We start from the raw sequence: 27,035 nt of genomic DNA, 5'->3' as shown, positions 1-27,035 counted from the left end.
GAACAGCGAAAGCAGCTCACTCTTCCCCTAAATAGGTTCCTTTCAGCCGTATTTCTAAGAATTCTTATCTGGAGTTGGAAAAGAGCTGTTCGCTTTCTAAAATCAGGTTTTAGATCAATTTGCTTTAAGGTATGTCATCCTTGACTTTGAAAAAGAAAAAAAGCACTTCTTCCCTCTGATAAACGTATCCTGAATCAGACACAAGACTTTCTAAAATATCGTTCCATATGTTTTTATACATTTAAATTTTTTAAAGATGTATTTTATTTTATTTGAAAGGCAGAGTCATAGAGAGGGAGAAAGGGAGAAAGGGAGGAGAGAGAGAGAGAGCCCCCATCCAGTGGCTCACTCCCCAGACAACCACATCAGCCAGGGCTGGGCCAGGCTCTAGTCAGGAGCTTCATTCTGGTCTCCCATGTGGATGCAGGGCTGCAAGTTCTTCTGGCCATCCTCCACAGCTTTCCGAGGCGCATTAGCAGGGATCTGGATCGGAAGTGGAGCAGCCAGGACTCGGAACAGAGCCCACATGGGATGCCAGCATTGTAGGCAGCGCCTTACCCTGTTATACCCCCAACACCAAGCCCCCATTATTAAATTTACCCAGAGTAAAAATCACTCATGTTGGTATGCAGCTCTTTGAGTTTTAGCAAATGCATTGAGATATGAAAACACTGCCATTTAACCCCTTCCTCACTGCAGGCCCCCAGCAACCATGATCAGTAAATTAAATGTCCAAATTAATCTGGCAATCTCTAGGACAAATCTAACAGCAAACACAAGACAACATGAGAGCTCCGCCTACATCCTTGCTCGTACTCAGTGGACAAGCGGCTCACAGGCTGCAGAAGAACATCACTGATGTACCAGAGAGCTGTTCTTTCTCTTTGTGTTTGCTTTTCTACAACCTATTAGCATAAAAGAATATTAACAAACTGTATTTTCTGCCCCTATCCCCCCGCGTTCTTGCTGTGAAATGCGGCTTCACCCCAAGTTCCCTGTGCACCAATGACCGTATCACAGACTTAATTACTAGCACAGATGGTGCCAACTGGCTTCTGTGTGCAGTGCCAAAAAGGGAAGGCCAATGGAAGTCCTTTGTGCGCGAGGAAATGGTCGCAGCTGCGGCCCATGGAGGACAGCTTGGGGACAACTGCATCTTCATATCCTGCAGCTCTTTTTCCACCTTGGATACAAACTGCCTGAGGATAGCCCTGACCTTCAGGTTCAAAACAGACATATCTTTTTTAAAATGTGTATGGATGCGCACACATGCATACGTGGCATTGGGGCGGGGTAGGGGGAGTCACGGCACAGCAGGTTAAACCATTGCTTGGGACGCGGCCATCCCATATTTTAGTGCCTAGGTTCAAGACCTGCCTCTGCTGCCAACACAATTTCCTGCAAATGCACCTGGGAGGCAGGAGGTGATGGCCCACGTTCTCGGGTTCCTGCCTCCAGCGGATTCTGTCCCCGTTGCTCCTCTTCCAGTCCAGCTCTCTGCTGTGGCCCGGGAAGGCAGTGGAGGATGGCCCAAGTCCTTGCACCTTGCACCCACCTGGGAAACCAGGAGGACGCACCTGGCTCCTGGCTTCGGATCGGCGCAGCGCGCTGGCCATAGCAGCCATCTGGGGAGTGAACCAATGAAAGGAAGACCTTTTTCTCTGTCTCTCTCTCTCTGTCTAACTCTGCCTGTCTAAAAACAAAATATTTAAAAAGCATTGTATTTGGATTTCTTCAGCGGGAAGATAAAGGTTTTTAATTTACATTAACAAATTTTCGGGGCCGGCACTGTGGCATAGTGGGTAAAGCCGCCGCCTGTAGTGTTAGCATCCCATATGGGTGCCAGTTCAAGTCCCAGCTGCTCCACTTCCAATCCGGCTCTCTGTTTATGGCCTGGGAAAGCAGCAGGAGATGGCCCAAGTCCTTGGGCCCCTGCACCCATGTGGAGACCCGGAAGAGGATCTTGGCTGCTGGCTTTGGATTGGATTGGCCTAGCTCCGGCGTGGCTGCCATGTGGGGAGTTAACTAGCGGATGAAAGATCTCTCTCTCCCTGCTCCCCCCCCCCCCCAGCCTTAGCTTCTCTGTAGCTCTGCCTGTCAAATAAATAAACAAATAAATATTATATATATATATATATATAAAGAAATTTTCTTAGACAGGAATCAACAAAGACTTTTTTTTTCCTTCATGGGTCTTAGTATCTTTGGAAACAGCCCATTTTTTAGTAACACATACAATATAATGGGGTTGAGAGCACATCTTATTGATTGAGAAGAAAATACAGTGGTACAATTAATGTCTGAGATTTATACTTATCTTGGAGTCCACCTAACACCTCAGTACGAGGTCTAATTTAATCCAGCCTTTGCACCTTGACACCTTGGGGAACTACAAAAAGAAATTAATGCCCATCTGGGGAGAAGGGCAGGTATAGAAGCAACAACAAAACACCATCACCGATATATCAAAAGAAGGAGAAATAGAGCAAACTGGTCAAATCAGTACCACTTTGCAGACACAATTAAAATGCAAATGGCTATGACGCTGATAAAGTACAGTCAAGCCTGAACCAACTTTTAATCTGAAGCTCCAGTGCAAAAAAAAAAAAAAAAAAATAGGTAAAGGTTTCTTGAGTTGAGATTTGACTTAAAGCATTATCACAACATATTAGGTTTGGGATACTGGTTTTATTTATTTGTTTTTTATTTGCATTTTATTTGAAAGACAGAGACACAGAGAAAGGGAGACTTTCCATTCACTAGTTCACTTCCCAAATGCCAGCAACACCCTGGGCTGGGCCAAGCCAAAACCAGAAGCTAAGAACTCCACGTGCGCCTCTGAGGAGCGAGGTGGGGACCTAAGCACTTGAGCCATCACCTGCTGCCTCCCAGAGTGTGCATTAGCAGGGAGCTGGAAGAGGGAACGGAGCTGGGACTTGAACCAGGCACTTTGAAATGAGGTTCAGGCTTCCCAAGCATCACCTCGAACACTAGGCAAACAGCCATCCCAGGGGTTTTAATGTGAGGAAACTCTTAAGAAGACGGATGATGGACAGCGTCTAGACACGGATCAACAGGACCTCCAGGTCATTACTTTCAACTACGGGAGAGAGCAAGAAGAGAGGCATCCAAAGGGGGCCCAGCAGTGACCCACCTGTGGGTCTGCTTCTCCAGCACAAGTATGGCTTCCCCTCTTCTTCGCATCTCCAGCCAGAGAGCCTCCAGCTGCAGGAGAAATGAGGCGCCAGCAAGGCAGGCTGCCTGAAGGAAGGGGTTCCTTCAGAACCCCTGCTGGGGGAGCTCGGAGATCCTGAGGTGCACGCGGCAGAGCCCCCAGTTCAGTAACACCAAGGATGGAAGCAGACCATCTGGTGGCTCCAGTGGGACTAGCTAAATCTGTCGGTTAATCGAGAAAGTTAGCGAAGATGAAGAACCAGCTTCGTCACAGCGGCCTTCAGGAAACAAGTGCCAATCTTGCACGGCAGGGCCAAGGCCCTTCCTGAGAGGGGTCCAGGGAGGGAGAGCCTCCCCATCCACGCCCCGAGAATGCCCAGCAGAGAGTATGCTCGTGAAGCCAAAGCTGTCCCCAAGCCCACGATCCTTCCCCGTCCTCTGGAATTGCCTCGTCTTTACCCCATCCGATAGCAACTCGCCTCCGTGGTCTCCCTCCAAAGGTTCCAGGGAGACGATGGCTCTGCTCTGCTGAGCACCCACTCTCCAGCAGTGTTCATGCCGTCTCCTGAAATCATGCCCACGGCAGCAGCGAGAATCTCACGCAGAGACAGATTTGGGTTCGAAATCCCCCTTCAAGAGCGCGCAGTCAGGGGACGTCTTCCCCTGCCCCTCGTCCGCCCGGCAGCCGGAGAAGCCGTCCCTTCGCACCGCAGGCAACAACGGCGAGCGCTCACGCACCTGCGAAGGGGCTTCACTTGTGCAAGGGGCTCTGCCTCTGAGCATTTCCAAAGCTGGGGCTGTATCTTCGCAAAGCCTGGCACACGCTAAGCACACAATCAATCTGTGTCTAATCAAAGAATTCGCTTGGCTGGCTTTGCTTATTCTCATACCATTAGGAGAATGCAGAGCTATGTTGGGTTTGGATAAAAATTAAAGAGGGGAATGGCTGATATAAAGAGCAGGGACTTTACCCAGATTACCACGGGAATAAAGCAAACAAAAGGAGGAAGAAAAAGCATCTAGCTCCCTAACTGCATACCCAAGGATCCTAATTCAGGAGCCAGCACTGTGGTGCACTGGGTGAAGCCATTGCCTGCAGTGCTGGCATCCCATTCCAGGCTCTGGTTCGAGTCCTGGCTGTTCCACTTCCAAGCCAGCTCCCTGCTACTGTGCCTGGGGAAGCAACAGAAGATGGCTCAAGTGCCTGGGCCCCTGCACCCATGTGGGAGACCTGGAAGAAGCTCCTGACTCTGGCTTCAGCCTGGCAAAGCCCTGGTTGTTGTGGCCATTTGGAGAGTGAGCTAGCAGAAGGAAGGTGTTTGTCTGCCTCTTTGTCTTTTTCAAGTAAATAATTTTCTTTAAAAAAAAAAAAAGGGTACCCTAATTCAAAAGTCAAGACCCAGAAACCTGACCACATGAATCCCTTGGTTAGTTGTAGATTTGCTTGTAGGCTAAGCATTAAAAACTTAACCTAAGCATTTAATTAAAATTTTCAAGAAGGTGAGAAGACCTCTATGAGAACATACTTTTTTCTGAAGAAAAAAAAAAAAAAAGACATAGCAGTTACCAAACACTGAAGTGTTAATCTCGCTATGTACTGCAGTAAGTATTTTACAAGTGTTTATTACTTTATTCATCACACAAAGTGTAGGAAGCAGAAACTGAATTCACTCCAAAACACAGCGCTGGTCAGTGGTGTAGCCAGCAATGGAACCCGGAACCCATGTTCTTAACCACTGTGCCACACTGTCTAGCAGGGTTCATCTTATAAATCCTGTGATTTTTACATTCTTGCTCAGGGTTTTCTGAATTCACTTTCCCAAAGGCACATCACCAAGGTCCTTAGTCACACACTGAGAATTAATCCTTAAATAACTCCCACTCTCTGTATGTCCAGTGGAGACAAAACCTCACCGTGTGTGACCCATTACTAACCAACACGTACCAAGCACGGCTCAATCACGTGCAAGATGAAAGCATGCAGGGATGCTACCTGCTGTGCGGTGACCTCGCCAAGGCTCACAGGCAGCACGGAGCCTGGAGCAGACCTACCAGTGGGGCACAGGGGCACTAAATTCTCACCGGGGTGGGGGGGCAGCGTGCCCAAGCCCGGAAAGGGAACCACGGCAGGCGCAGGGGCGCAGGAGACCACGAGGAAGCTGGAACCCGAGGGCAGCCCCAGCCTGAGAGCCATGGAGATGTGCACGTGACCACAGCACAGGGCATGCGGGGCAGGTGGGAGAAGCCTGGCGGTGCCACTGTCAACTGCCACCCATCTCCGCTTCCTCCGCCGGGTCACACTCTGTGCCCAGCACTCCCAGTGTCCCCACGGTGCATCTGGCGAAACAGAGGCGCAGCGATTCAGAGGCAAAGCTAGGATTCTCAGTCAGCTACCTCCTGACTCTGACAGCACAAGTCACTTCCGCGCCGTGCCACTGCCTGCCTAGCAAACGGCGATGACACCGGTGATAGAGAGAATGAAAGCTGCATTGTCGCTGCCAAGGCCATGGGCAGCACAGCTCTCGTCCTGCGTGGCTCAGCCAAGGGCTCGGCTCCGGGTGTGGCATTCCACATACACAACCTGCATGCCCAGAGAAGAGCGGTCACAAAGACCCGCAGCTTACTCAACACCTGCCCAGGGCAGACACTCGTGTCTGGGGCTACGCACGCCTCATTCCTGCTCTTCTGAGCGTCCGTGTGACAGAGGCTGTGCTGGCCTCAAGCTGCAGCCATGCTGACACACTGGGAGGCAGTGCGGGGACAGAATCCACAGCTGTGGAGGTCCCACTGTCTGCACGTGAGTATCAAGCTTACTCTCCAGAGAGAGAGACAGGAGTGGAGCCAGCACACGTGTGTGAGAGCATGTTCACAACTAGAGTTGTGGCACAGGATGCACCGGAATTATCTGTTTATGCTTGCACGTGCTCTTCAAGTGTAAAACTAGGAAAACAGGCCCTGAGGGGGCAATCAGAGAAACAACAGCTCAGTTCATTCTTGGAAGACAGCTTTACCCACTGCCAACAGCTAAGAATCAACTCCGTTTCCAACCAGCTCTCAGGAGACAAAGAGAAATCACATGATAACTTCCTGTTTTTCAAAGAAAATGCAATTAAATACTGTTTTTTAAATGGAATGATCTGATGTTTCTCAAACTACCAACTGAACGTCCATGGTGTAGACAGGCTCACAGGCCACAAGGACCTAAACATAGCAAATGCAGAATGGGGCCGGCACAGTGGCATAGTGAGCTAAGCCTCCGCCTGTGGCGTTGGCATCCCACGTGGGCGCCGGTTCGAGTCCCAGCTGCTCCACTTCCGATCCAGCTCTCTGCTATGGCCTGGGAAAGCAGCAGAAGATGGCCCAAGTGCTTGGGCCCCTGCACCTGCACGGCAGACCTGGAAGAAGCTCCTGGTTTTGGATTGACTCAGCTTCAACCCTTGTGGCCATATGGGGAGTGAACCAGCAGATCTAAGATTTCTGTCTCTCCCTGTCTTTGTTGAAACTCTGCCTCTCAATTAAAAAAAAAAAAAATCTTAAAAAAAAAAAAAAGAAATGCAGTGTAACTTCTGGGGTTTAGAACTTAACATTTGTTTTCACCTCTTTAGAAAAAAGCAGATTTCAGTAGGAAAGTTGTTGTCTTACTGGTACATCCTGTCAAGTACAGAATGAAAATAAAACTGCTTATTCATTTAATACTCAAAATATCTAACATTTCATTTGTGGAGGATTTTAGGTCATTTCTATTTTTTAGGAATTGGAGGGTTTTTTTATAATTCTGAATTTAAAGCACTGATTATTGACTTGAAATTGCATCAAAAAAATAACAAATTTATTCCACAAGTGAGGATGATGCTTACTCAAGAGAAACTGTTTGGATATTGATTTAATCGTATGAGCTGAACTTTATGATAATGCCATTATTTTATTTTATTTAAACCACAAAAAATGTCATTGTCATTGTTTCACTTCGTACCTATGGGTAAACTAGTCTCTTATTCAGGCTGGAGAACTTATGCAGAGAAAAGTGGCAGTCGAGTGTCATCAATTTTCAAAGGCAACACTAGATGGCAGTACACACACAGCAATTGCAATACCGCACTTCTCAGACTACAGTAATGATCATTTTTGCACTTACTCAATTTCACACTGCGCTAAACCAAGCTTAAAAAAAAAAAAAAACCTGAAGAATCAAAACCTAAGTAAAAAGTTAAAGCTGCCTGACTTTGAAAATGTGTGCTAGAGAATTGCTGAAACTATCAACTCATCAATTTTAAATTACGAGAATACTCAACATGAACTGCCTAAATTGTCATTTTCTAAGTCCTCGTTGTTTTATCAAGATATTCTAACCACATAAACATATTTAGATGTCAATTAACTGAAAAAAGTAACAACATAAATTGCTTTTTCTATCAAGATGCTATTATTTACACCAGAATTTATATATTTTTATGGCTTATTTACTTTATATTTTACTTTTCTAAAAAATTTTATTACAAAAAATGCCTATTTTGAATTAGTGAAATTTCTACTCATTTAGTGACCATGAACAAATAATAGCATGCTGTTAATTTAATATGCTACCAGCAAAATATTTTTTAAAACTCGGTAAGTAATAATCTATCTGGGCTCCAGGAAAAAAAATAGATGAAAGTATAATTTTATTTTTAAGTTATCTTAAAATTTTACTTCCTTATCTGAAGCCGTTTCCAGAGTTAAAAGAAAAATCTTAGAAACATGTTAATTGGAGCCATTAATAGTTTGATGAACCCTTGTAACATTCTTTTTTCCAGCTTTATTGAGGTATAAGTGACAAATAAAAACCATATATATTTAAAGTACACAGTGTAATGATTTACTACGTCTACACTAGGAAATGACATAATTAAGCTAATTAACAGAATCCATCATTGCACATTAATCTTTAAGATTCTTTCTTGGAAAGTTTTAGCTTATATTTACTTGGAAAGGCAGAGAGACAAAAACAGACAAAGATCTCCCATGCACTGGTTCGGCTTCAGATGCCTCCAAGGACAGGCCAAAGCCAGGGGCTGGGACATCGGCCCGGGTCTGTCTCGTGGGCAGCAGGAGTACAGCTACTGGAGCGCTCGTCTCCCGTCTCCCAGGGTGTGCGGGGGCAGCAAGCTGGAGTCAGAAGCTGAGCTGAGACTGGATTCCTAGCACACCAAATGCTGCTGTGAACGCCACCCCCCGTAACACACTCACCTGCCATTTCAGCTGGACTGAGAGCTTATACTGTAGCAAACCAAAAATTTATATGTACTCACTTATTTATAAATGTTCCACTTTTTGGATTCTCTGTTAGGAACAGATGGCATACAACGGAGGTCTTAGCAACACCAGAATAAAATTAGTTAACTCACTGATCTTCTGTTTCTAATATTTTATCAGAACATAACCAAAGTCAGAGAAACAAAATTCTCAAGTTAGAAACAAAAGCCAGGGTCCCCTCAAATGTATCAAAGTCAATAAAACAAAAGCAAGCAAATCTTCAAATATGCTCATTATTGTGGCACAAGGAGCAAGCTATTCTCTGCCAGTGTAACCCAGCTTCTGATCAATAGTTAACACTAAAAAAAAAAAAAATCATCAAACAAGTAGCTATGGCTTACTGCAGGAACATTGAAACAAACACACTCCCAAATACCCCCAACAATCTCGGAAAAGATCCAAGCTGGTGGTCTCATGCTTTCAAAACTTACTACAATATAAAGCTGCGGTAATCAGAACAGTATGGTATTAGCATAAAGACAGACACAGAGTAATGGGACAGACTAGAGAGTCCGGGAGTAAAACCTTGCATCTCTGGTCACAGGACCTTCAACCAGGTAGCCAGGACCATTCAACGGGGAAAAATATTGTTTTGTGACAAACGGTGCTGGGAAAACTGAATATCCATATGCAAAAGAATGAAGTTGGATCCCTATATTATATAAAAATTAATTTAAAATGGATCGAAGACCTACAATGATAAAATCTGATGCAAACGGGAAAGGCTTCATGACATGGCAATGAGCTCCTGCCTATGGCCCCAACAGCACAAAAGCTAAGAAAAAACCTGTGGGGCCGCTATTGTGGCACAGAGGGTTGAAGTCACTGCCCATGTAGAAGACCAACATGGAACTGCTGGCTCCTGGCTCCAGGCCGTCCCAGCTCTGCCAGTTACAGCCATTTGGAGAGTGAGCCTGGTATGCAAGAGCTCCCTCATGTTCTCTCTGTGTCACACTGCTTTTCAAATAAATGCAGAAATCTTCAAGAAAAAATACACAAGTCGGACTTCATCAATATTACAAATCTTTGTGCATGAAAAGATACTATCAGAGTGACAAGCAACCCATGGAATGGGAGAAAACATTTGGAAATCAGATTAAAAAAAACTGATATCTAGAGTAAGATAAAGAACTCCTGCAACCCAACATCTGATTAAAATGAGGACTTGAGAGGCGGGCACTGTGGCATAGAAGGTTAAACCTCCACCTGCAGTGCCAGCATCCCATATGGACACTGGTTCAAGTCCCAGTGACTCCACTTCCAATCCAGTTCCCTGCTAATGCACCGGAGAAAGCAGCAGAGGATGGCCCAAGTGCTTGGGCCCCTGCACCCACGTGGGAGACTTGCATGGAGTTCCTGGCTCCTGGCTTTGGTCTGGCCAGTTGGAAGTGAACCAGTGGATGGAGGGTGTGAGGGTGTGTGTGTGTGTGTGTGTGTACCTTCCTCTGTGTAACTGACTTTGGAATATCTAATAAATTTTTTTAAGAAAAAAAAAACAAAAAACAAAAAACTCTTGACTAGACATTTTCCAGAGGAGGCCAATAGCCACATAAAAAAATGCTCAGCACCACCTGTCACTGGGGAAATGCACAATAAAACTGTAGATTCCACTGCATGTCCATTAGAGTGACAGTGTTCCCACACACAAACATACAGAAATCGTAACTGCCGACAAGGATGTGGGTCAACTGGAACCCGTATGTACCACTGGCAGGGAATATGAAATGGTACAGCTGCTGAGGGGGACGGTAAGTCGATGACCACGTGATCCAGCAAGTCCACCTCTGGGTGTGCGTTCCAAAGCAGTGGGAGCGGAGACTTGAACACATAAGCCTACACCTCGGGTCACAGCAGCACTCTTCCCCTCAGCAATTCAAGTGTCCATGGACAGAGGAATGGGTACACACAATGTGGTATACACAGAGCAGTCACAACAAGGAAGGGAGAGGGGCAGGTGGCGGCCGGAGGGAGGGAAGCCGCTGCTTGGGACACCAGGGCCCCATACTGGAGCACTTCCAATCCAGCACCCTGCTCGTGTGCACCCTGGGAGGCAGCACATGACGACTCAAGTACTGGGGTCCCTGTCACCCACGTGGGATTCCCCGATGGAGTTCCTGGATTGTGCCTTCCACAAGGCCTAGTCCTAACTGTTGCAGGCATTTGGGGAGTAAATTAGCAGACGGAAGATTTCTGTCTCTGTCTCTCCCTCCCTCCTTCCTCTGCCTCTCTCTCTGTATGTGTGTGTGCTTTTCAAATAAATAAATAATTATAAAAAGGAAGGCAATGCTGACATATACTCCAAAACAGATGAGCCTTGGGGTGTTACGATCAACAAAATAATCCAGGTGTGAAGAGGCTGAGTAAGGATTCTGCGTAGACGGGGTGCAGAGAGGGCTGAATTTGGACAACAGTGGCCGGCGGGGAAGAGGGAGTGGGGAGTCAGTGTTTAGGGCACAGGGTTTCAGGCTGACAGTAGGAAGACATTCTGGAGACAGATGGGCCTGAAGGCTGCACAGGCCATACTCCATACCACCGAACCCTGCACAGGCCGTACTCCATACCACCGAACCCTGCACAGGCCGTACTCCATACCACCGAACCCTGCACAGGCTGTACTCCATACCACCGAACCCTGCACAGGCTGTACTCCATACCACCGAACCCTGAGCAGACCGTACTCCATACCACTGAACCCTGAGCAGACCGTACTCCATACCACCGAACCCTGCGCAGGCTGTACTCCATACCACCGAACCCTGCGCAGGCTGTACTCCATACCACCGAACCCTGTGCAGGCTGTACTCCATACCACCGAACCCTGTGCAGGTTGTACTCCATACCACTGAACCCTGAGCAGACCGTACTCCATACCACCGAACCCTGCACAGGCTGTACTCCATACCACCAAACCCTGTGCAGACTGTACTCGATACCACCAAACCCTGAGCAGGCTGTACTCCATGCCACCAAACCCTGCGCAGGTTGTACTCCATACTACCGAACCCTGAGCAGACCGTACTCCATACCACTGAACCCTGTGCAGGCTGTACTCCATACCACCAAATCCTGTGCAGGTTGTACTCCATACCACCCAACCCTGAGCAGGCCGTACTCCATACCACCGAACCCTGTGCAGGCTGTATCCATACCACTGAACCCTGCGCAGGCTGTACTCCATACCACTGAACCCTGAGCAGGCTGTACTCCATACCACGAACCCTCACTTAAAAATCACAGACTGTACTCGATACCACTGAACCCTGCACTTAGAAGTGACTAACAATCAAGTTTGTCACGTGTACTGTATCAAAACATCTTCAAAATGCAACTGACAGCGTAGACAGCATATTTCCAACTCAGTTACAATCTCCTCCTCAACCCTCTGACTTGCTCTGGGCCGTCTCCGCATTAGCAAACGTGGACAACATCCCAGTTATCCGCATTTGTCAAGAAAAACACACACACCAAAATAATCCCCCTAAAAGGCCCTAGTCTTGGTAACCAAGGCCAATACTTCTTATTTAACAGGGGTAATAAAATCGTGCAAAGCCTTGCTGGTTTTGTGCCAGCGGATTCGCTTTGGGCCGCACACGCCATTCTTCTACGTCGTGATCGAGTCCACATCAGCCCCTGGTGGTGCCTTGTTCTCCCACCCTTCAGCCCGGCAGCCACCTCTGCCTGGCACAGCAGGGTGAGCATTCGGATGCGAAGCCTGCACTCTCTAGCCCAAGGACAAGGAGAGCAGCGCCTACCCAGCCAGACAAGTTGACACAACGTGGCTCCATTCCTGCCAGACACTGCGAGAAAGCCAGCCAAGAATGGACCTTCCAAATGCTCTAGAGAATCAGGAGGAAGCCACACCTCACCCTTCCCTACAGACCTAGACAGAGCCAGCAGAGAGTCTCCCCCAGCTTACCGCCGACCACTTATTTGGCATAGCGCTTATACTGCCTAGTTACAGCTCAAGGAGATGCACTTAACCAGATACATATGTGGGCGTGTGCGTGTGTGTGTGTAAAATATGCACATCTTCTCAACCTCATTACGAAGCAGAATTCTTGAGGACAAGACTTAAACGACAAATGTGTCTTTCCTTTGCACCAGATTCAGCACTGAACACACAGAGCTCTCAGTACTGACTGGGTGCAATTTAGTTAAGAAATGTAACGGGTGAGTACTCGCCACTTCATGCCCTACAAGCAGCTCTCAGAAATGCTGGAATCCAACAAATACAATCTTTTTTTTTTTGACAGGCACAGTGGATAGTGAGAGAGAGAGAGACAGAGAGAAAGGTCTTCCTTTTTGCCGTTGGTTCACCCTCCAATGGCTGCTGCGGCCGGCGCATCGCACTGTTCCGATGGCAGGAGCCAGGTGCTTCTCCCGGTCTCCCATGCGGGTGCAGGGCCCAAGCACTTGGGCCATCCTCCACTGCCTTCCCGGGCCACAGCAGAGAGCTGGCCTGGAAGAGGGGCAACCGGGATAGAATCCGGCGCCCCAACCGGGGCTAGAACCCGGTGTGCCGGCGCCACAAGGCAGAGGATTAGCCTGTTAAGCCACGGCGCCAGCCCAAATACAATCTTATCATTAAGCTAAAGCTAAACATGAATATCTATCAAGAAAGGGGAAACGTGCACTTTTCCTCTTTAAATAAGCAAAACTGAGATGCTCATGAATTCACTGATTCAATGTCCATCTAAACACTAGGGTTCACTATTTTAAGGAGCATTCTTGTCTATGAGGACGCAGACACCGCCTTACCCTCACAAAGCTGAAAGTGCACAGACAGAGGTTACATAAACCCACAAGTGCAAGGTTCCTGAGTGGGACAAACGCCTTGACGGAGAAGCAAGCAGGTCTCACGAGAGGCTAACATAAGAGCCCTGGCTGAGCTGGAAGGATCAGGTGGGCCGGGCAATTAGGTGACATCTGAGCCGGCACCTGGAGAACTGTGTGTGTGCAATGGTCCTGAGCTGAATAGGAAAGTTAACAAACAAGAAAACAAGAGCTCCCACTTCTGGAAAGATGGAACGGGAGTACGTCTCACCATTCCCCCAAAGTGCAACTCAAAACCTGGACACTACACGAGAAAAAAGCCCAAGACAACTAAGCAAGGAGGCAGAAGGCAGACTGGCCGGGTTCCCGGAACCACGAGATCAACAGGCAGCGAGTTCCCTGGATTCTCCTTTGCCTTGTGTATCCCGACTGAGTGCCACCGAGGCTGGCAACCCAGAAATGCAACTGGACATGGAGGGGGGAGGGGAGTGCCAAGAAAAATCTGCTCTAACCAAAGGATCGGGAGAGGGGTGCCTACCAAGACACACATTCTTACACAACACCACTCTGTTCCTGGCATACACTGTGGCCCCACCGCCATCCACGTCAGCACTTTCCCGGGAGCAGCCTACAGAAGGCAGAGCAGGGCCCCCAGCTGCTGCTCCCCACTGAACGCTAACCTTCACAGTGCAACAAACAGGGAGCCCCGTAAACCTTTTCTCTTTAGAAGTTAGTGCCACAGGTACTGCGTCACAGTAATGCGAGGCTGCCTAATGCGTCTGGGATAAAAGGACCAAGAGTGCCACACACAGTGCACCGCTGTCAGCGTGCTGCGGTGACGCAAGGCGTGACCCCTGGGCAGACTGGGTTAATGACGCACGCATCTCACGCTGGCTTGCCCACTTGGGAGAACTGCGATTATTCCAACATAACAAGTCCACATGAAAATGAAATCATATTTACAGACCAACAATTGCAATTGTCTACACTGAAGCCAAAGTTGTTTTTTTTTTTTTTTTTCCTTATGGGGATTTTTTCATGGAGATTTCTCTGCTCTAAGGAACCAGTTTAGATAACGAGGATAAAACAACTGCTGTGATACCGTGTGGACACAAACAATAAAAAACATGAACGGAGGGATAACAGAACTGAGAGGGCAACAATGAACACCCCCAGACTTTGCACAAAGTAAATCCATAAGTATCAGAAAGGCCCAATCAGCCAGTAACACGAGCACGTAGCCATCTGCAGTGCCACGGGCCAGCGCATCTCCCAAATTCAACCAGAGCCAGGCCCTGAGCACCCAAGGTACCCCCTAACACAAGGGAGGAGCAGCAGCCTCATCAGTCGCACTCACAGGAGGTCAGCGCTAGAGCAAGCCAAGACAGAATCTAGAAGCAGGTGGCACCGCACCAAACTCCTCCTGCCTCGCCCAGAAGTGGCCGATGGACACCAAGATCCGACTCACGGCGCGGCTCTGCTGCATGTGTAGGGAGCAGCAGTTTTCAAGTCTTCTGTGTCTCTCCAATCGATTTAACTCTCATTGCTCTTGTTCTAAGTTTACCAGGAAATCGCCTAATAACCAATTCCACCTTTACGTTAACACCAACGTTATGGTCACTGTAAAAGGATCTCCTTGCCAACTGCCTACCTGACATGCTGGTCAGTTTCTTTAGTCAGTCCTGAAAGCTTTACCAACTCTGAATGTTTTGGTAAAAACAAGTTTCTAGATCTACAAATTTAAGGTCCTATCCTAAATTGAGAAGGAACGTACTGAGCCCCGCCAGCTGGCTGCTTCCCGCCTTGTTTCTCGCATGTCCTCAGCTAATAAGGCCGCCTTGTGCACAGCACCTCAAAATCCTTTTCAACTCGAAAAATTCAAAATAGATCTACTTTAATCAGGCAGGGCCGCCCATCTTTCTCCTCCTACTCACTGCTGTCAAAATCATTCTCCAAGATCCACATCCTGCACACAGCATCGAACATGACCACAGATTGCAATCAACCAGGACACAAGTGCAAGTGCAGCCAAGCGCAATACACTGCTTCAGCCCACACTGGAAATGTGCAAGGTCACAACTTCATTTCTTCCGGTCAGCCCCGAGCCCCAACGCCTCCGGTATGGGTATGAGACACCAGTGTACCAGCCTATGACATTCTGCCTTAGTAAGTTTCCACAAGCATTCTATTCTTTAAGTTATCTAAAAATGACAGGTCACAATACTCCTCTGACAATGACAGTCACCAGTAACAACAACAACAAAAATCCACGCAGATTCTTCCATTTACATTCAGGGACTGCTTCATTTTCAAGATGCTACAGGATTCCATGTTGCAGCACAGGATAACCAAAAGGCAAACTTGCTAAGTACCCAGCTTGCCTGCTGGTACTTGGTGTGTGAAACTGGGCGTCACCCTCCAAGTACACGCTGGAGTTTCAGACTGTTTCACATTGAACTTCATATCTGTTGTCAATCAGACTTACATTAGCAAAAGGCATTTCTTGGGATTTATTTGCCCAACAGAATAGAAGTGACACTTCCTTAGAACAGACTAAAAATACATGGTAAATTCATAGAATCTATTTTACATAGGCTGTGTCTACTCGGGACAGGACAGGTGGGCTCGATGGCTTGGTAAAGCCACTTTCTGGTTTCATCACCGCGTCCTGGGCACTTCCCAGGCAGGCACAGCCCGAATCCTCGCGTCTTCCATTATCTGAACTGCTTTGCTCTCCTGGCAGGTCATGCGCATTGCTAAGCCTGGGGCACCTAGAACAGGTGTCATCTTTCACTCACCTCCACTGCCACCACAGTCAGAATGAGCTCTGTCTTTGACTCCGGGAAGAGGGCGTTCACTTGCGGCGACATTCCAATCAGAGCACAGTTAGTGACCACAGAGATAACACTCATGGTCTCAAAAGCCAACTAAAAAGGGGGAAAAAAACCAAACAGCGTGAAGTGAACAGACGCAGTGACCCTTCCGTATTTCCTCACCCTTGTTCCTGTGACCCAGCGTTGAGCAGTCTTTCCCTCGTGCTGAACTTCCCAAGCACATGTTAAGCTTCTGTCTCGTGTGCTGTGACCCTCCTGGAATTACAAAAGCCATCGTGCTCTAAGGTACCTTACTCATCGCGAGCCTGAATATCCCAGCTGGAGGCAGCCAGGGACCCGAGTGTGGACTATGCCCAATACGCTGTCCATTACTCTGCTCGTAAGGGGGAACCACCAGAGTTTCACATTCAAAACCAGGTAAGACTGCGGACAGCACTTCCCGTGTGAACTTTCCCAGACCACACCCCACAGCCGGTGACTCGCTCTAGGCAGTCTTGAAGCGAGGCACCACTTAGAAACAGCGCAGGAAGAGCAGGCACAGGTGCCAAGCCTCCACCGAGACAGCCTAGCCTCTCAAATAAATCTCAAAAATAAATAAATAAAGCACTGATGATCACTACTTGATCATTTAGCCACTAATTTCAAGAAATACATCTTTCTTTCCATGGTATCTGATGGTTACCTGTATACTAGTTACTTGTTCTATATGTTAATTTTGAGAGTTACTACATCCTCTTACTATTTGTAGTCATCTTCCAGTTGATTCTCCGGGTTTTCCCAAAATCCAAAGTCGTATCACCTCTGAGCGCAGTCGGAGCTCTTCCTTTCTGCTTTTCATACTGGAAATTCTTTTGTCTTACTGGGTGGAGCAGTGATCCTCGTAACTATATCATCTCCTGTTTCAGTCTTGCCAGATTCGTCACTTAGACTGATGATTTCAAAGAACCGGCTCCTGGTTTCCTGGATCTTCCTACCTAGTTTTCTGTTTGTTTTTTTTTATGGAAGTTTTATTTTATTTTATTTTTATTTTTTTTACAGGCAGAGTGGATAGTGAGAGAGAGAGAGAGACAGAGAGAAAGGTCTTCCTTTTTGCCGTTGGTTCACCCTCCAATGGCCGCCGCAGCCGGCTCATCGCACTGATCCGAAGCCAGGAGCCAGGTGCTTCCCCTGGTCTCCCATGCAGGTGCAGGGCCCAAGGACTTGGGCCATCCTCCACTGCCTTTCCGGGCCATAGCAGAGAGCTGGCCTGGAAGAGGGGCAACCGGGATAGAATCCGGCGCCCCGGCCGGGACTAGAACCCAGTGTGCCGGCGCCGCAAGGCGGAGGATTAGCCTGTTAAGCCACGGCGCTGGCCAGTTTTCTGTTTTCAATTTCACTGATTTATACTCTATTATTTCCTTCCTTCTGCTTGCTGTGGGTTTTTTATCTTTTCTTCTAGTATCTTGAGTAAATAATCTCGAATTGAGCTTGTTCCCTTTTTTCCAGTGGGCGTATTTAGTGCTGCGAACTTCCCTGTCAACGCAGCTTTAGCTGTGTCTCGGACATTTTGATATGCTCTATTTTCATTTTCATTTAGTTCAGTGTAAGCTCTGATCTCACTGGAGACTCTGATTCAGCAGATATTCTGAACTGTGTTTAATTTTCAAATGATTGGAGATTCTGCCATCTTTCTATGTTCATCTTTCAGAGAACATAGCATGTATGATTTCAATTCTTTAACTCTTTCAAGTTCATTTTATATCCCAAGAGACAATTCATCTTGTTGAATATTCTGTAGGCACTGGAAACACACTGCACACTCTACTGATATTTCATTCACATATCTTGGAACTTTGTTGCTTCTGCACACACTCAAGATACTATGTCTTCTGCTAATTTACCCTTTTTATAACATGGTACATTCCACTCTAGTAATAATTTTATCAGAAAGCTAAGTCATCAGCATAGCCACTTTCTCTTTTTTTAAAGATTTATTTATTTATTTGAAAGGCAGAGTTAGAGAGAGGCAGAGGCAGCTAAGAGGAAGAAAGACAAAGTGCGTCCATCCGCTGGTTCACTCCCTAGATGGCTGCAACAGCCAGAGCTGCAATGATCCAAAGCCAGGAGCTTCTTCCAGGTCTCCCATGCCAGTGCAGGTGCCCAAGGATCTGGCCATCTTCTACCGCTTTCCCAGGCAATAGCAGAGAGTTGGGTAAGAAGCGGAGCAGCCGGGACTTGAACTGGCGCCCATATGGGATACTGGCACTGCAGACGGCAGCTTCACCCACTATGCCACAGCACCAGCCCCAACATGGTATATTCCACTCTGGTAATAATTGTTTTGTGAGCAAAGCTGGTTTCTAAGACATCAGTGTAACCACTCTTTCTTTCTTCTGGTTACCATTTTCACACATATCTTTTACTTTGAAATTTGCCTTATGTTTGACCTGTTTCTTACAGATAGCAGAGACCTGGGTCTCTGGTTTCAGGCTTCTCTACCCATCTATCTTTAGACTGTTCACAGTTCATTGCTGATGTGCCAGGAGTTGAATCTTCCATTTCTTGGAAGATTTTTTCTCTCTGCTGTTTTTCTTTTTTCTTTTTTTTTTTTTTTTGACAGGCAGAGTGGTTAGTGATAGTGAGAGAGAGACAGAGAGAAAGGTCTTCCTTTTTGCCGTTGGTTCACCCTCCAATGGCTGCCGTGGCCAGCACGCTGCGGCTGGCGCATCGCACTGATCGGAAGCCAGGAGCCAGGTGGATTAGCCTAGTGAGTCGCGGCGCCGGCTCTGCTCTGTTTTTCATCTCTGCTTCATTTTTTTTTTTTTTTGCCGTATCACGGTTCTACTTGACAGTTTTTAGAATTCTACTTTGATTTACCTATGCTTTGGAGTCCCTCTTTTGAATGACTTCCAGGAGTCACTCTGAGTAGTACATTAGACGTACATGCCTTATCATATTCTATTTGCATCTGAATTATCAGTTCAGGTGAAGCATAGCAACATCACCTCCCTTTACCATCTCCTATTGATCATATAGTTGTCTTAATTTCTCTACATGTTTAGCATTGTTAGTGTTACTGTTTTTGGTGCAATCATCAAACATAACTAAGGAAATCACAGAGCATAAGGACCATCTGTTGTGTTTACTAGTACTTCTGGTGACCCGTGCTGTCTTCCTAAAGTCCCCACATCCTTTCTTTTACTGTTTTCCTTAGAGAACTTCCATGAGGCACTTCTTTAAGGGGGTCTGTGGGCAACAGATCATCTCAGCTCTTCATCTGAGGGTCTCCCAAATTCTCCTTCATTTCTGAACGGTATTTTCTCTGGATACAGGACTCAGTATCCATAACACGTTTCTTTCAGGACTTGAAAAATAGTCTGCCACTGTTTGCCTCCATGGTTTCAGATCAGAAACCAGCTATCATTCCAACTGCTCTCCCAGAGCAGTTTAATCATGATATGTCATGGACTGCATTTCTTTGGGTTTACCTTGTTTGGGGTTTGCATCTTGAAACTTGAAACTACAACTTTACATCTCTTGCCAACTTTGAAAATCACTTGGCCACTGTTTCAGCTACTTTTTGGTTGTTCCCTTTCTCCTCTTCTTCCGGAATTCCAGTGACACAAACATTCGCTCTTGTTGTTATACTCTCACATCTCTCTGAGGCCATGTTCACAGTCGTGGTCTATTTCCGCCTGCTGCTCAGAGAGCAGACTTCCTAATTTCCAGTTCCCAATTCTTTCCTCCATCCCTTCCAATCTACTGCTGCACCCACACACCAGGCTCATTTCACGTGTGTGTCACTTCTAATTCCAGCCGGATTCTCCTTCATCTCCTGTTTCTTCACTCACACCTTCTAACCTTTTTCTTCACTTGCTTTGGATGTGTTCACAATAACTTGTTAAAGAATTTTTTATCCCGACTGCTTTAAAATCGTTGTCCAACACTTCCACAATCTGTGTCATCTTGATGGTGGCACCTGTCGACTGTCTTTTTTTCATTCCCTTTACTATCTTCCTGGTTCTTTGTATAAGTAATTTGTTTTGACAGAAACATGGTATTTGGGGTGTTCTAAGACTCTGGATCTCATTTAAACCTTCTATTTCAGTCGGTTCCTCTGGGAGCTCCAGGAAGGGAAGAGGGGGTGACATCTTGGAGAAGCTCCCCAGTTAGATATCCCCCTGCACCTGGAGAGGGACGGTGCTTACAGCTGCACACAGGCTGAGTGCTCCGGCTGTCTGCTATGCCACCATTGTTACTGTCCTTGCTGGGAGACGCACAGGGCCTCACATGTGTTCCCATGTGCCCTCCACTGTGCGGGGTGGGGGTGACAGTCCTCACACTCCACCAGTCTTCCTCAGAGACCACCAGCAGGGGGAGACCTTCAGATCCTGCAGCAAAGACAACCTCACGACTACTCAGTCGGACACAGTCCCAGCTGGGGCTACATTCCTAGAAGATGGTCATAGTTTTGCATCTGAGAAGGGTTTCATAGATTATAGTTTACCTCCCCTGCACCCCGTTCCTAAACTTAAAAAGCAGACAAGTGAAGCTGCTCACACTAAGAGTTTGTTGCAAAGCAAGGAGTCAGCTCCAGGTTTCCTCAATCTGTATAGAGTTTTATTGTTTGCGCTTGTTTTGTCTTGTTGTTCACAATGCCTCCTTTTGTAAACATGGAATAACCTTTTTAAAAATAATTACCTGCCATACGCCGATATTGGCCGAAGGTTCTGCGAAGGGACGTTTGAAGACCCTGCACATCTTTAAGGCATCTGAATTGACTTCCGTGAAGTTATTTAACACAGCAAAGGCAGCTGCTAATGGGTAGACGCAGGAGAAAAGGCTCACGTAGCCAAACTGCAGAAACAGCTCCAAGTAATCGTCGAAGGTGCCCTGGAAACATAAACGACAGGAAAGCAGACGTGGCTGTGAGGTCACACCGGCTTCTAAACAGGTTAAAAACAACACACATGCGCACACACATACAAAATTTCGAGTTTCCTCCAATTCTTTCTTCTCAACAGAATTTACTTTAAATACCAATTTTACATTAAGTCCCTGAAATAAAGAATAAGAACTGATTTAGCAGCTCATTTCTCTATGCCACATTATTTATTTATTTGGACAGGCAGAGTTAGACAGTGAGAGAGAGAGAGAGAGAGAGAGAGAGACAGGTCTTTTTTTTTTTAACTTTTATTTAATGAATATAAATTTCCAACGTACAGCTTATGGATTACAATGGCTTCCCCCTCCCATAACTTCCCTCCCACCCGCAACCCTAGACAGGTCATTCTTTTCCATTGGTTCACCCCCCTAATGGCCGCTATGGCCAGCGCACTGCGTGGATCGCAAGCCAGGAGCCAGGTGCTTCTCCTGGTCTCCCAAGCGGGTGCAGGGCCCAAGCACTTGGGCCATCCTCCACTGCCTTCCCGGGCCACAGCAGAGAGCTGGACTGGAAGAGGAGCAACCAGGACAGAATCCGGCGCCCCAACTGGGACTAGAACCCAGGGTGCCGGCGCTACAGGCGTAGGATTAGCCTGGTGAGCCACGGCGCCAGCCTTCTATGCCACATTATTAAGTCATTACATTTTTTTCCTAAAGTGAACAACAGCAAAGTTGGTTTGCTCTTGACCAACTTAAAAACATGACCCAGAGTCATCTTTAAGAGATCTTTTATGACAGCACCCTCACTTCCTGATCCTCCACCAGAAAACTGATGGTGAGGGCCGGTGCTGTGGCAGAGTAGGTTAAGCCTCCGCCTCTGGTGCCTATATCCCATATAAGTGCCGGTTTGAGTACCAGCTACTTCACTTCCAATCCAGCTCCCCGCTAATGGCCTGGGAAAGCAGTGGAAGACGGCCCAAATGCTTGGGCCTCTGCACCCACGTGGGAGGCCGTGAAGAAGCTCCTGGCTCCTGGCTTCAGATGGGCCCAGCTCTGGCCATTGTGGCCATTTAGGGGGTGAACCAGAGGATGGGAGACCTCTCTCTCTCTCTCTGCCTCTGTGTAACTCTACCTTTCAAATAAACACATCTTAAAAACAAACTAAAGCTAATGATAACGATGTCAGTAAGAATGGGGGATCAACAACTGCCAAAACTTCACCCCTCCCTAAAAACAACAATACAGCAAGCAACCTGCAAAATTTCTCAGAATCACCTCTTACAGTACTCCGAAGACCAAACAAAGACTTGGCCGCAACTTACTCTAGTCTAATTCCCTGCTCCTCAGCTCTGCAGAAGCCTGGAAAGTTAACAGCATACATTCCACATACCAGAGGGAACAGAGTGGGGTAGAGATTTTTGAAAGCCTCATTCTCAAAGGATAGTTGGTATCCAACCTGGCTGTGGTGCCCTAGAAGACCTCACTCAAAAGTTTACCTCTATTCAACCTCCTAGAGTTTCTCCCCGATGGTGTTAGTCAAGTGCTCTAAGATCACATCTGCCTGGAGTGATGGGTACCAGCTGGGGCAAACGAAGGAGCAGCCAGGGAGCTCCAAGGACCAGCGGAGGAGTAAGAGGTCTGCAGGTGATCTGAGAAGCTCCAACCTTCTCCTGCAACGTATGAGACCTGGCATGTGCAGAAGACCGTGCACATGCTCAGGGCAGACCCAAGAAGCATTCAGGAGGTGAATGCTAAACAGAGCTGTAAGCTTCTAGGCTGAGTGTTGTGTTGGTGTGCCCTAACACAAAACAAAGACCTAACACAAACCTACAGAATACTCAGCCCAACTGCAGAAGGCCCATGCTCATCAAATGTACATGGCATGGTCTCCAAAAGAGATAAGGTGGACCATAAAGGAATGCTCAGGAAATTGAAAAGGCCTAAAAAAAAAATCACACAAAATATCCTGTCTACAATGTAATGAACTTGGAAATCACTAACAAGGAAAGCCACAAACACAGGGAAATTGAGAAAAGTATTTAAAAGAAGAAAACAACAAATGAGTCAAAGAATTAATCACAAAAGACATTAGAAAATACTGTAAGACAAATACAAAGACTCAACAACCAAGACTTATGAGATGCTACAGAAGCACAGCTTGACAGGAAATTTATAGCTGTGAATCCCATCTGTTAAAAAAGAAGATCTCAGGGCCTCCTTTATGGGACAAAGGAAACTTCCCTAGAGCAGGATGGCCATGCACAGTGACCGACTTGTCCCCTCTGTCACCAGCACCTCAACAGGACACCATCATTCTGCTCGAACGCCTCACGGAGCCCTGTGGGTTGCAACAAGCTCCCATTTCTTGACTTGAGAGGAACTGAGCCGCGTGCTCTCAGTCACACAGGGACTGAATGTCAGAGCCAGCCTGCCTGGAGCCCGAGCCCTCGCACACACCATTCAATGTCCAGCGTCCGCAGGCCTCGTCATCATCCAGTGCACGTGCAGTACCCATTTTAGTTTAAGAAAAACACTCATCGCAATACTTCAAAGAAGAAACCATTAAGTCTTAACATTTTAAAGTGACTAAGTGTATTTGTTATTACTGCATCTCTGAATTGGTATTTCTTCATCACAATCCACCTCCAGTTAGTTTCTTTTCCTATTTTATATTTTACCAGAGTAGAAATCTCAATCACAATTACAGCGTACTGGCAGAGGAGGAAGCGCTCAGGATATCTGGGTAAGTACGGGCTCTGGGTTCTGAGTGAGTTTCATTGACTGTTTTCAGGGCTCACGAGAGATTACAACCCAAATGAATGCCGCTCAGGGCTGGCAGCTGGGACACCTGGCATTCGGTGGGGAGCAGTTTCTAAACCACTCGTCGGTTGCGTTTGGCTCCAGGAAGTAGTTCCTTGAGTTGTGTTGCAGCATCTCGGTGTGGCCCGCGCATACACAGCATCAATTCACTGCTCAGAGGAGGGAAGGAAGCCAAAGTGGGGAAAGAGTACAAGTCGTAGCAACGAAGTCTTTTTCCCCATAATTCAGTCTTGACAATCCTGACGTCGTCTGCTCAGCGTTCAAAGTTGCACAGCTTCAGTTCATGAGGTCAAGCCTTGTAGAGACACTCAGTTTCCTGTGGAGGCGCCGAGGGCATCCTCCCAGCATCACTGGTGCACAGCAGCCAGGAGCCCCTTCCGCCCGGGCACGGAGCCCCACACTCATGGCCACAGTGGGTGATGATCTATCAGAGCTTCTTCACTTCACTTCTGAATGCCCTGGAGCCAGCATTTTTAGCAAACCAGGAACACAATCCAAGAGCAAGAAGTGGGGGTCTGCGCTGTGGCTTAACAGGCTATCCTCTGCCTTGCTGCACCGGCATACCAGGTTCTAGTCCCGGTTGGGGCGCCGGATTCTATCCCGGTTGACCCTCTTCCAGGCCAGCTCTCTGCTATGGCCTGGGAAGGCAGTGGAGGATGGCCCAAGTCCTTGGGCCCTGCACCCGCATGGGAGACCAGGAGAAGCACCTGGCTCCTGGCTTCGGATCAGCGCGATGCGTCGGCCGCAGCAGCCACTGGAGGGTGAACCAACGGCAAAAAGGAAGACCTTTCTCTCTCTCTCTCTCTCACTATCCACTCTGCCTGTCAGGAAAAAAAAAAAAAAAAGCAGCTTTTCTTTGCTAAAAAAAAAAAAAAAAAAGAAGTAGTGGGGGAAAATGCAAATTTAACCAAGTGGACAAAACACACACACACACAAAATAAGAACAGGTTACCCAAGACACACTTGACCCCTCTAGGAGCTGCAAGTAAGCAAAGACCCATGATTGAGACAATTTTAAGAACCTATGCACAAACTTTCAGAACGAGGTACTGAAAGATACCCTGGAGGATCTATGAAAATCATAGTTCACTTCACAAATCGCATCTGTCGAATGCACGAGGACACCAGGTCCCCGGGACCCGGCCCACGTGCTCCTCACACCCTGTTTCAGGAGTTTCCCTCTCTGAGCATATTTACTTGGTGCACACCAACGTGGCCAAGGAAAAATCATACAGCACGAAGGCAACAATTAGCACCCAGAGAGCAGGGACCGGGCTCTCCTCCTCCAATTGTTCATCCGTTACTGTACTTACTGAGTGACTGCTGAATACCAGGCTCTGTGCTAGAAACAGAGTTTGCACAAGAAAAATCACGGGACCCCTATCCTCACTGTTGAGGAAGGGAAAGCATCAGCCAGTGGTACAAAAACCCTACATTAAGTATTAGCTACCCTACATTGCAATGTACTTAAAAACACAGGCCAAGTGGGGCTAGTCATTGAAATAGGAGCATAATATTCCACTGGGAAATTTATTTACAGCTAAGAACAATTAGTTGAAAACCACAAGAAGAAATAAAAAGTTGACAAAACTTACTATTACCCATGATAATCAAAAACTCACTCATGATAGCAAATAAAGAGAAGATTAAAAATTTTTTATTATTTCATTGTATTTGAAAGGTGGGGCACGGGGGGAAGAGAGAGAGATCTTGCATCTATAGGTTCACTCCCCAAATGCTCCAACAGCCAAGGTTGGGCCAGGCTGACACCAGGAGTCCAGAGCTCCACCCAGGTCTCCCATGTGGGTGGCTGGCCTCCTAGGATCGGAAGCAGAGCAGCAGGCACTCCGACATGGGATGTGTGCATCCCACGCAGCAACTTAAGCCACTGTACCAAACACCCACCAAAGTAACATTTTTAAACTGAAAAGTTATCACAAACACATAATAGATCTAATAGCCAGGGCTGGTGTCGTGGTCCATAGGGTTGAGCTGCTGCCTGTGTCAGCCACATCCCCTGTCAGAGTGCCAGTTCATAGACCAATCCAGCTTCCTGACAACGCACCTGGGATGACAGCAGAAGACAACCCACGTGGGAGGCCGTGATGGAGTTCCTGGCTTTGGCCTGGCTGTTGCAGTCATTTGGGGGAGTGAACCAGCAAATTAAAGATTTCTCTCCCTCTCTTTCAAATAAAAAATAAATAAATAAATAAATAAAAAAGTTAAAAACATACCCAATAGTATAAAAAGTCAGGAACACAATCTATTCCTATTAAAACTATTTCCATTCAGATTGCACTAAATTTAATAGTGCACCTACTAGGTAACAAAAAGGATAAAAACTGGAGGAATGAACAAAATGTTATTGCTGGAATAACCGTCCATGTAGAAAATCCGACAAAATCTACAGAAGAAATATTAGCAATAACAGCACAGTACAGCAAAGTTGCTGGGGAAAAGACACAAAAGCCAACAGCCTTCCCACAGGCCAGCAACCAACACTTAGCAGCTGTATTTGTTACCTTTAAAAAGACACCATTTATAGGGATGGGGAAGTTTCAGGGTATCTACCCACAAGTAACTCATTCATTACAAAGTGAGAAAGAGCCTCTGCCATCTGTCACCCAGTCACCCGAGTGACCAAGCGCCATGGCCCCCCCAGAGAGACACATCCATGGCCTCCGTGCCTCCTCACAGGGACCTTACATCTTAAGAGGAAGTGATCAGACAGTGAATTCACAAATGCAAGAGCTTTGAAAAAAACATAAAAGGCAGAGTGCATTATTGTAGATTTGCAGTTCTCAAACTTTCTGGTCTCAAGAGGCCAAAATTCTAAGAACAAAAAGCAATACAAAACAATAATTACTGAGGACATTAAAGACCTTTTGTTTCTGTGGGTTCCATCTAGTGATGTTTATGATACCAGAAAATCAAAACTAATAAAAACTCATTGAAATAAAATCCTCATCTAAATGAAAGAGGTTCTGAGAAATGGTAACATTTTCAAGAGCAAAAGCTGTTCAGTACCAAGATGGTACCGCCTGGCATTTCTGGCCAAGCTGCGTAAGGTTGGGACTCCCAGCATGCACCCTGCTAGGCATCACGAGAACCCGGCCTTTCCGGGCCATGTGCCTGGCTGAGTGGACAGTCCCAAGAAGGAAAGGACAGCGACCCTCTCAGAAGCCACACAACCTGAGCCCTGGGTTGCTGAGTTGGAGGCGGAAGACTCCAGGGAGTGACCCCAGTGAATGGGGGGTGGGGCTGGATTACAGAGGGTGC

The 27,035-nt window shown here is 47.0% G+C and overlaps 1 protein-coding gene across 1 annotated transcript in view; it reads right to left on the bottom strand.

The window, feature by feature from the left end:
* The window catches only part of ANO10 (anoctamin 10), a 198,596-nt gene that overhangs the window by 128,641 nt on the left and 42,920 nt on the right, over nt 1–27,035 (bottom strand). Inside the window, exons 10-11 of the mRNA XM_062200614.1 lie at nt 20,754–20,945; nt 16,038–16,166 (exon numbers count right to left, since the gene is read on the bottom strand). Of these exons, the coding sequence (XP_062056598.1) occupies nt 16,038–16,166; nt 20,754–20,945 (321 nt within the window). The remainder of the gene's footprint in view (nt 1–16,037; nt 16,167–20,753; nt 20,946–27,035) is intronic.

This window comes from Lepus europaeus, chromosome 9 (genome assembly GCF_033115175.1).
Source record: "Lepus europaeus isolate LE1 chromosome 9, mLepTim1.pri, whole genome shotgun sequence".
NCBI lineage: Eukaryota > Metazoa > Chordata > Mammalia > Lagomorpha > Leporidae > Lepus > Lepus europaeus.
The sequence above is the reverse complement of the archived record's forward strand: the minus strand, read 5'-3'. Positions and strand labels throughout refer to the sequence as shown.